Source organism: Pipistrellus kuhlii, unplaced genomic scaffold (assembly GCF_014108245.1).
Source record: "Pipistrellus kuhlii isolate mPipKuh1 unplaced genomic scaffold, mPipKuh1.p scaffold_m20_p_55, whole genome shotgun sequence".
NCBI classification, from domain to species: domain Eukaryota; kingdom Metazoa; phylum Chordata; class Mammalia; order Chiroptera; family Vespertilionidae; genus Pipistrellus; species Pipistrellus kuhlii.
In genome coordinates, this window is record NW_023425557.1 from 1,094,580 (window position 1) to 1,104,445 (window position 9,866).

The 9,866-nt window shown below is 52.2% G+C and overlaps 1 protein-coding gene and 1 pseudogene across 1 annotated transcript; both read left to right on the forward strand.

The window, feature by feature from the left end:
- The first annotated feature begins 216 nt into the window (after nucleotides 1-216).
- LOC118706772 lies at nucleotides 217-4,758 on the forward strand (annotated as a pseudogene).
- A 3,107-nt stretch (nucleotides 4,759-7,865) lies between these two features.
- Nucleotides 7,866-9,461, forward strand: LOC118706762 (insulin growth factor-like family member 1). Its single transcript, XM_036416336.2, has 4 exons — nucleotides 7,866-8,118; nucleotides 8,613-8,666; nucleotides 8,776-9,037; nucleotides 9,291-9,461. Exons 1-4 carry the CDS (start codon nucleotides 8,094-8,096, stop codon nucleotides 9,298-9,300), a joined length of 351 nt encoding a protein of 116 aa, XP_036272229.1. The 5' UTR covers nucleotides 7,866-8,093; the 3' UTR covers nucleotides 9,301-9,461.
- The last annotated feature ends 405 nt before the right edge of the window (nucleotides 9,462-9,866 follow it).

Here is a 9,866-nt window from a genome sequence, read left to right on the forward strand (position 1 = left end):
TCATAGAATCAAAAGATGGAAACATCACAAATGTCCACCAGTTAATAAATGGTTAAAATAAAGGTGATATGTACATATAATAAAATGTTATTTCTTATGAGTTATGAAGTACTGATCCACGCTACAACATGGATGAATCTTGAGAACTTTGAGATAAGTGAAAGAAGCCAGACACACAGAACATATTGTACCTTTCCATCCACACGAAAAATCGTGATGAACAAAGCAAGTAAGTGAAGGTCGAAGTCAGAACAGCAGGGTTAAAACTCCAACAGCAGTTTCTACCCAAGTATGATTGCCACCAAATTTCACATGTGACATCTGTCTAGAGATTTTACTGCCTCAAAGTTGCTGCCAAAGGGAAAGCTGCAACTGCCCCACAGGAGTGCCTCCACGTCCTCAGCCTTGAGTCCATAAAATTAGCAAATGGTGTAGTCATTGCTTCTCTGGCAAACTGTGCTCCTGCATCAAGAGTTGGTTTGTTCATTAAAAGAGGCAGTGGGTCCCAGGAACTTGACAACTGAGGAACCTCCCGTTGGCTTCTTCCTCTTGCATCCGGTCTGACTACAAAAGGAGCAGCATCTTTCAGGATAAACCACGGAAGTGAAGCAGTCGGTGGTAAACTCAAGGTGACTTCAACAGGGAAACTATGCAGTGCATGTCATTCCTCCAGGCACTGCATAGTTTATCTGTTGAAGTTTCTGCACAGTGTCGCCACAGTACCTGAGTGGCATCAGTGGGAAGTAGCAGCCCTTCAGTCTCAGCTAGGGATGGGCATAGCTGTGGCTTTTCAGAACCCACTGGCTCATAGCATGGAAAATTTGCATGCCGCAGCTCACTGAAATGCCTTGACTAGTTCCTTGTCTTGCTTGGGTTATAGGATTAGAAACATGACACCAGATGAGTTGAATTACTATGTTGAGAACCATTTTTCAAGTGTAGTTATGGCTTTGTTTGGACTTGGTGTGAGTCATCCTGTCAGAAGCAAGTTGCTGAAAGGTTTCTGAGCATGAGGGTTGGGCTTGGCTCATCTGGTGCAAAGGTGAGACACTGTGGAGGTGAAATTAGAGAACAGAATGGAGATAGTCGCCTAGGTGCTACTTTTGTAGCTGAAAGTGCTGTCACAGGAAGTGCAGAGGCAAATGCATTTAGTGTCCGCCAGCATGGCCTAGGTGCCGGGTCACAGGTCAAGGGGGCAGCAATGCCACCAGCACTCTGTACCAAGCTGTTGCCAAGGGGATTCTCCAGTCACTTGACCTTTCTCCTTTTCGTGCCAGTTACTCAGATCCTGGACTCTTTCAGATTTACACTACCTCCCAGGTGGCAGCTGCTGGAGATGTTACCAAGGCTGCTTACAGCCAGGCAAAAACAATTGTTCAATTGGTATTTCCAATACCAATATCCAAGCTGCCAAAGACAAGCTAAAAGCTGGGGACCTAATGTCAGAGGAGCCGCTTGAGAGTTTCCTGGATGAAGTCTGACCTGGGCTCTCCTTTCTGGTTCCTACATGTACCCAACCGCAGCCCCTCTGGTTTCCCAGGTAGCTGATGCTGATGCCACAAATGCTGGGACAAAGTTAGTTTCTGTCCAGAAGGCAAGGGCAAGGGCAGCTGGTGGAAACTTGTCCCAGGAAACATGTCCCAGGAAAGAGCTGGACGCTTTCTCAACCCAGAGCAGTGAATACATGGAACTCACAAGTCTATAATGTACCATTTATCTTTCTTTTCAACGAAGAGAAATATCTTTAAAAGTATTAAGGCACTGTGCCAGCTTATTTTGCTCAGTTAGATAAGGCATTAGCCTGTGGACTGAAGGGTCCTGGATTCGATTCTGGTCAAAGACATATGCCCAGGTTGCAGGCTAGATCCCCAGTATGGAGCATGCAGGAGGGAGCCCATTAATTATTCTCTCTCATCATTGATGTTTCTATCTCTCTGTCCCTCTCCTTTCCTCTCTAAAATCAATCTATATATACACTGAGTGGCCAGATTATTATGATCCCTGAACGCATAATAATCTGGCCACTGTGTGTGTGTGTGTGTGTGTGTGTGTGTGTGTGTGTGTGTATACCAGTGCATGAATTCGTGCATGGGTGGAGTCCAGCCAGCCTGGCCAGGGGGAGGGACATGGGCAATTGGCTGGCTTACCTGCTGGTTGAACTCCTGGTTGAAGGGACAATTTGCATATTAGCTTTTTATTATATAGGATATACACTGAGTGGCCAGATTATTATGCATTCAGAGATCATAATAACCTGGCTACTCAGTGTATAAAAGACTAATATGCAAAGTGTCCCCTTGGGAGTTTGACCAAGAGATGGGAAGTTTGATCACTCTCTATGATGTGTGCTGACCACCAGGGGGTGGCATGAAACATAGCAGGCACCAGTGGTGTGGCACTGGCAGCAGGAGGCAGTACAAGTACTGCCATGGGTGGGGGAGTGTGGGGAGTAAGAAAGGGGGGCCCACTGCCTGGATCCCAGGCACTGAGGGAGTGAGGGAAGGAGGAGGCAGGAAGGAGGGAAGGAAGGGAATCTGTTTGGCCCTGATTGCTGGCCAGGCCTAGGGATTCTATCTGTGCACAAATTTCATGCACTGGGATTCTAGTAAAAATATATTGTTAAAAAAACCCACAAAGTATAAATAGGGGTGATTGTCCCCAGCTGATCTAAATTCCATGAGCATTCTCAGTGTTACAAAGACAGAGAGTGAGAGTAGGCAGACAAGCAAGGACCATCCTGCATGATCCCTGGAGCACGTGGATGAGGAGGGGCACAGACACTGAAGTGGAGGAACAGGAAGTGGAGGAAAGCGGGGAGGCCTGCAGCTGTGGGACAAGGGGGCTGAGCCATGGGGGACACCTTGGGCTGTAACAGAGGCTGTAAACATTGAAGGCGATGAGTACCATGCAAGGTGTAAGGGAACGTGGTGCCCATCCCTCCCACTCAGGAGCTCCCTGTCTGCAGAGGCTGCAGAGATCCAGCCTGCCTTTGTCAGATGGCCTTGCAGCTGAGATGAACTTGAAGCTCTGGGCAGCACACCACTGCAGTCACCAGGGGATTCCTCAGCAGCAACTGCAGTCTGGACAAGAGCTTTCAGACACCAAAGGCTGCTAGGGCTGTAAAGTGATGTCCAGACCCCGAGTCACATCAGCAGTGCTGTTCTGGGAGTCACAGCCTGCTCCTCCAGCCCCTCACATGACAAGTAGGCCCTTATTTCACTATTTTACTGGGAGGGACTGCAGGGCTGGGGTGGAGGGCAGACCATCCATCCTTTGGTCACCAGAAGTCCCTTTGCAGGGAGAGAGATCAGTCACTGAATCCTGATGATGTGATTGGAGCCAAGGAGTGGCACAGCTTCCTCACCAACCAGAAGAGGAGGACCTTCTGTCCCTGGGGAGCACTCCCACACAACTCCTGTTACACAACTGACACCCCAAACCACCACACTCCTGCCCTTGCCCTGGGAAGGGATCCCTGAGGCCAGATGGAAATAACACCCAGGTGCTAATTGGAGAGATAATCAATTAATTCCTGGGATAAAGGGGATGCCAGGAGAGGAGCAGCAACCTGGGTCTGGTCCCGGGTGTCTGTGAGTAGAGCCTGTCTGTCCTTCCCAGAGGGACTGTGCCGGGGGGTTGGGGATGGGTGGTGGTGAGCTTGGAGGCTCCTGCACTGAGATTCACGAGCCTTGGGTCCTGTTCCAGCCCACGTCCCTGACCTGTAGGACGGTGGGTCAGTGTCCTGCTTGGATGCGGGGAGCAGGATGAGAAAATACAACAAATGGCTGTTTGAGGTCAGGATCTTTCACTTGGTAACCAAGAAAGCCAGAACCTTTTCTAGCCACTGGTAGAGGCAGGATCCCAACATCTAATAGCGGCTTCCACCAAGACAGCCCCAATCCTGCCTGACTGAGGTGGGCTCTCACACAGAAGCCAGAGCTGTCCCTAGAGAGTAAGGTCCCACGGTAGACACAACAAGAAGGGGTCTCTGAGGGGAGCTGTTGGTGGGAGTGCACTGGGCTATGTGCTAAGGCTTCTCTGATGCCTTGAGAAGGGCCTCTGCAGCATGCAAATCCCAGACTCACACCCCAGAGCCTCAGTGCTGTTGAGTTTCTGGCTGACAGTGTCCACAGTGTCCAGTGTCCAGTGTCCACAGTGTCCATCTCTTACTGTGTCCAGTGTCCAGATTAGCACATTGCTAATCTCTTACACCCTTGGGGTTTAGAGGTGGGAGGGTGCTCTCAGCTCCCTGACCTCAGAGCCCTGACCAGGAGCTGCTCACTAAACCACAGTTCAGGGTACTCGGGTGAAAGTGATGTATTTTTACATGTGGAAATTTCAGGTTGAACAAGGTTGGGGAAATGGGGGAAAATGTAGGGAGGATGCTGTGGTGGCTCATGAAACACAACCAGGGGATAGGCCCTGGGAGATCCCTACTTCCCACTCCCCCAGAGTCCTCTTGCTGGTCTCCTTCTCTTTGTCTATGTGTCCATAGACACAGAGTCCAGTGTCCAGTGTCCAGTGTCCAGTTGAAGGCGATAAGTACCATGCAAGGTGTACAGGAAACGTGATGCCCATCCCTCCCACTCAGGGGCTCCCTGTCTGCAGAGGCTGCAGAGATCCAGCCTGCCTTTGTCAGATGGCCTTGCAGCTGAGATGAACTTGAAGCTCTGGGCAGCACACCACTGCAGTCACCAGGGGATTCCCCAGCAGCAACTGCAGTCTGGACAAGAACTTTCAGACGCCAAAGGCTGCTAGGGCTGTAAAGTGATGTCCAGACCCGGAGTCACACCAGCAGTGCTGTTCTGGGAGTCACAGCCTGCTCCTCCAGCCCCTCACATGACAAGTAGGTCCTTATTTCACTATTTTACTGGGAGGGACTGCAGGGCTGGGGTGGAGGGCAGACCATCCATCCTTTGGTCACCAGAAGTCCCTTTGCAGGGAGAGAGATCAGTCACTGAATCCTGATGATGTGATTGGAGCCAAGGAGTGGCACAGCTTCCTCACCAACCAGAAGAGGAGGACCTTCTGTCCCTGGGGAGCACTCCCACACAACTCCTGTTACACAACTGACACCCCAAACCACCACACTCCTGCCCTTGCCCTGGGAAGGGATCCCTGAGGCCAGATGGAAATAACACCCAGGTGCTAATTGGAGAGATAATCAATTAATTCCTGGGATAAAGGGGATGCCAGGAGAGGAGCAGCAACCTGGGTCTGGTCCCGGGTGTCTGTGAGTAGAGCCTGCCTGTCCTTCCCAGAGGGACTGTGCCGGGGGTTGAGGGTGGGTGGTGGTGAGCTTGGAGGCTCCTGCACTGAGATTCACGAGCCTTGGGTCCTGTTCCAGCCCATGTCCCTGACCTGTAGGACGGTGGGTCAGTGTCCTGCTTGGATGCGGGGAGCAGGATGAGAAAATACAACAAATGGCTGTTTGAGGTCAGGATCTTTCACTTGGTAACCAAGAAAGCCAGAACCTTTTCTAGCCACTGGTAGAGGCAGGATCCCAACATCTAATAGCGGCTTCCACCAAGACAGCCCCAATCCTGCCTGACTGAGGTGGGCTCTCACACAGAAGCCAGAGCTGTCCCTAGAGAGTAAGGTCCCACGGTAGGCACAACAAGAAGGGGTCTCTGAGGGAGCTGTTGGTGGGAGTGCACGGGGCTGTGTGCTAAGGCTTCTCTGATGCCTTGAGAAGGGCCTCTGCAGCATGCAAATCCCAGACTCACACCCCAGAGCCTCAGTGCTGTTGAGTTTCTGGCTGACAGTGTCCACAGTGTCCAGTGTCCTGTGTCCACAGTGTCCATCTCTTACAGTGTCCAGTGTCCAGATTAGCACATTGCTAATCTCTTACACCCTTGGGGTTTAGAGGTGGGAGGGTGCTCTCAGCTCCCTGACCTCAGAGCCCTGACCAGGAGCTGCTCACTAAACCACAGTTCAGGGTACTCGGGTGAAAGTGATGTATTTTTACATGTGGAAATTTCAGGTTGAACAAGGTTGGGGAAATGGGGGAAAATGTAGGGAGGATGCTGTGGTGGCTCATGAAACACAACCAGGGGATAGGCCCTGGGAGATCCCTACTTCCCACTCCCCCAGAGTCCTCTTGCTGGTCTCCTTCTCTTTGTCTATGTGTCCATAGACACAGAGTCCAGTGTCCAGTGTCCAGTGTCCAGTTGAAGGCGATAAGTACCATGCAAGGTGTACAGGAAACGTGATGCCCATCCCTCCCACTCAGGGGCTCCCTGTCTGCAGAGGCTGCAGAGATCCAGCCTGCCTTTGTCAGATGGCCTTGCAGCTGAGATGAACTTGAAGCTCTGGGCAGCACACCACTGCAGTCACCAGGGGATTCCTCAGCAGCAACTGCAGTCTGGACAAGAGCTTTCAGACGCCAAAGGCTGCTAGGGCTGTAAAGTGATGTTCAGACCCCAAGTCAAATCAGCAGTGCTGTTCTGGGAGTCATAGCCTGCTCCTCCAGCCCCTTGCATGACAAGTAGGTCCAGTGTCCAGTGTCCACTGGACAGTGTCCACACATCTCAGGAGCACCTGTCTTCTCATCAACACAGCCTCCCAGACCCCTGCCCTACCCTGTCTCCCTCCCCCTCCCTACTTTTTAGTGACTCATCTATGTGATCAGGAGTATGGGCTGGGCTGCATCTATTCAGACACAACAACAACAGTTCCCTAGAGAAGTTTCCTTCCTCACCCTGCAGAAGCTCCAGATTTGGGCAGAGGCCATTGGCCTGGGTCCCAGGCTGCCTGGAACTGTCCCAGAAAAGGAGTGGTTTCATTGTGAAATGGGTGCACTTATTGGAAGAACCTCCATGTGGGCCTGGGATCCAGGTGGAAGGAGCGTGGGAGAGCGAGTGCTGCACGTTCCCTGGGGCAGAGACAGGGAGGCAGTAACATCAGCCTACAAGAGTGGCAGGTCACCCTTCCTAGACCCCAAAGAGAATCTTGTCTTTGCTGGAATGGGGCTGGGGTGTCCCTGAGGGTGAATTCCTGCAGGAGCTGGGGGAGGGGCTCCCAGGCCTCACTGCATGGGGTGACCTGAGCTCCCAGGACTCAGTGTCCCTCAGGGGAGCTGTTCTCCACCTGCAGTGCTCACATCCTGACCTCAGTGTTACTCTTTCTCTAAGGGGAACTCCCACATCCATCTTCCTCTGAACATGAGGCTGAGGTCAAAGCCTTGGGGAATCTACTGAAGGTGGTGGAATTTCTCTCACAGAACTTATGGACCAGTAATACGGATAATGACAGACCACACCAGCAAACTAAGATTTCTATACTCCCCCCCTCTCTCCCTTCTCTCTTGCCCTCTTGTCCTTGGACCTCTCATTGTGGCTTTTGAATAATCTACCCACCTGTGTCAGGAACAAAGCCTGGGCCATATAAGGTGTTAAGTGGACATGTGTGCCTATACTCATGACATTAATGAAGACACAGAGAAGGAGACCAGCAAATGGACTCTGGGGCAGTGGGAAGTAGGGTTCTCCCAGGGCCTTTCCCCTGGTTGTGTTTCATCAGCCACTACAGCATCCTTCCCCCCCCTTATTTCCCTCTTTCCCCAACCTTCTTCAACCTGGAATTTCCACGTGTAAAAACTCATCACCTTCACCTGAGTACCCTGAACTGTGGTTTAGTGAGCAGCTCCTGGTCAGGGCTCTGAGGTCAGGGAGCTGAGAGCACCCTCCCACCCCTCAACCCCAAGGGTGTAAGAGATTAGCAATGTGGGAAAGACAGTGGGGAGAGGAGAAGAGTCATAGGATGTGATGGAAAACCTGGGGGATTCATCCTGGAAGAGTAGGGGTGGCTCTAAGGCGTGTCCTGCTTGCTGAGGAGGCCCAGGTGCTGGGCATGAGAGGGAGGCATTTGGGGAAAAGTCTCATGAAGGGGAGGGGCTGGGTATCCTGGCTCTCAGAGGATCCCAGGGTGCCAGGGATGATGTCTAGATCGTCCTGATTGATGGTTCCACCATGTCTCCACAGGACTGGCTAGGAGGCAGGAGATTCAATGACATCATCTGCCCTTATCAGACATAAAAGCACCTGCGGGAACTGCAGACCTTCTTCTGATTCTGCTGCAGCCAACCCAGAGCCATGACTCCGGGATGCCACATCCTGGGTAAGCAAAACCCAACTCCAATTACCTCGGACCCCAGCTCCAATCTCACCCACCACCCCATTACCACCTGACCCTACTTCTCCTTAGTGCCAGGCCTTACCCAATCCATCTCCCCAATATCCTCTCCACCCACATCTCTGATTCGGTTCTGAAACTCATGCCCAATGCCACCCATGCCCCTTTCCCACTCCAACCCCAGTCTTCTAGACTTTTATGTGGGTCATCTCCATAGCAACCCCGGTGAGCTCAGCCCCCTGAGTGACCCCTGAGAGCAGCCTCCTGCTCACAACACCTGCCCATTGAACATCCAAAACCTCTTGAATCCTAAACCTATTTCTCCCAAGAACCCTGCCAGCACTCCTCACATTCCACCGGTCCTGGACCTCAGTCAGGACAGAGATCCTCTCAGACATTCTCCTGTCCCAGGCAGGGCTCCCTAGGGTAGACCCAAGGCTGCCCCTTCAGCCTCACCTCATCCAGCTCCTCTCCCACAGCTCTCTCCATGGCTCTCTGCATCATCAGCCTCTTCTGTGCACTCGGAGCCCCAGGTGAGCCCAGGAGGGACAGGGACACTCGGGTGGTGGGTGGCTCCCAGAGGGCCCCGCATGGGTGCAGCCTGTGCTGTCATCTGGGCCACAGCAGCTCTGTCTCCTCCAGTGTCCCCCACGGGTGCTCACCTGATGCTGTGCCAGGCACACTCCAGATGTGGGGGCAAGCTCTACGACCCCCAGCAGCACTGTTGCTATGACGACGCTGTGGTGCCCTTGAGCAGGACCCGGAAGTGTGGAAACTGCACCTTCAGGGTCTGCTTTGAGCAGTGCTGTCCCTGGTCACTGAGACCCCAGGAGACCTTCGTGGTAAAAGTGAGAGGCCAGGGGTGCTCCTTGGCACGAACCTTGGATGACATGGTTTGTTCCAGGTAAGGTCCTGTCCCCTTCACAGGCATGGGGTGTGCCCAGGGACTGGGGAGGGTCTGGAATCCCGGATTGTGCATGATATAACTGCCCTGTTCCTGTCCACCTGCTCCAGTCAGTCTCTCCCTTTTTCTCTCTTTGTTTCTCCTTTTGGTTTTATTTCCCTCTCATCCTCCTTGATGTCCTTCTGTGTCCCTCTTTTCCACTGCTCTGTCCATAACCATGTGTCCCTACATTTCTGGCCTTCTCTCTCCACAGTGTCAGCTGACCGAGGACGGGTGACCAGATGGCTGTGGTTTCTGCTTCCTCATTGAGTCTGGAGATGGGCCCTGGTGCTGACTGAGCTCCGGGACTGCAGGGATTTTGGGGACAGGAGCCTCTCCCAGTCCATGTGCCCGTCTGATGCTTGCTCCTCTGGCACTCTATTCTGTTCTAAGTGGTGATGGCCCCTTTCTGTGATTCTGGATAATGAGAGAGATGGTTTTTCTGAGCTCCCCAATACCTACAGCTAACACCATGAGACAGAACCCTATTACCTTCAGTTCTTTTCTCACCTGGCACCAAACACACAGCTCAGAGGAACTCGCCCCTCCATCTATGAGGTTGTAAATAAATAAACTTTAAAAGCACTTAATAAACTTTGCAGTTTACCTGTTCTGTTCCGGATCATGAATGGTTGGGAAGGGTCCTAAGTGGTGGACATGGGGTCCTTTCTCTGGCTCCCTGGGTCACCAGGAATGTGCCTGTTTCCCCTATAAGAACAACTGTCAGGTGTTCCCCAGTATCTGCGGGTTTCACGGAATAACAATTGCATCCCAGTCACCGGGATCCAGC

Coding starts and splice junctions, on each gene's coding strand:
- LOC118706762 (XM_036416336.2), top strand. CDS start 8,094: ATGACTCCGGGATGCCACATCCTGG. Junction 8,119..8,612: donor TCCGGGATGCCACATCCTGG/GTAAGCAAAACC, acceptor CCTCTCCCACAG/CTCTCTCCATGGCTCTCTGC. Junction 8,667..8,775: donor CTGTGCACTCGGAGCCCCAG/GTGAGCCCAGGA, acceptor TGTCTCCTCCAG/TGTCCCCCACGGGTGCTCAC.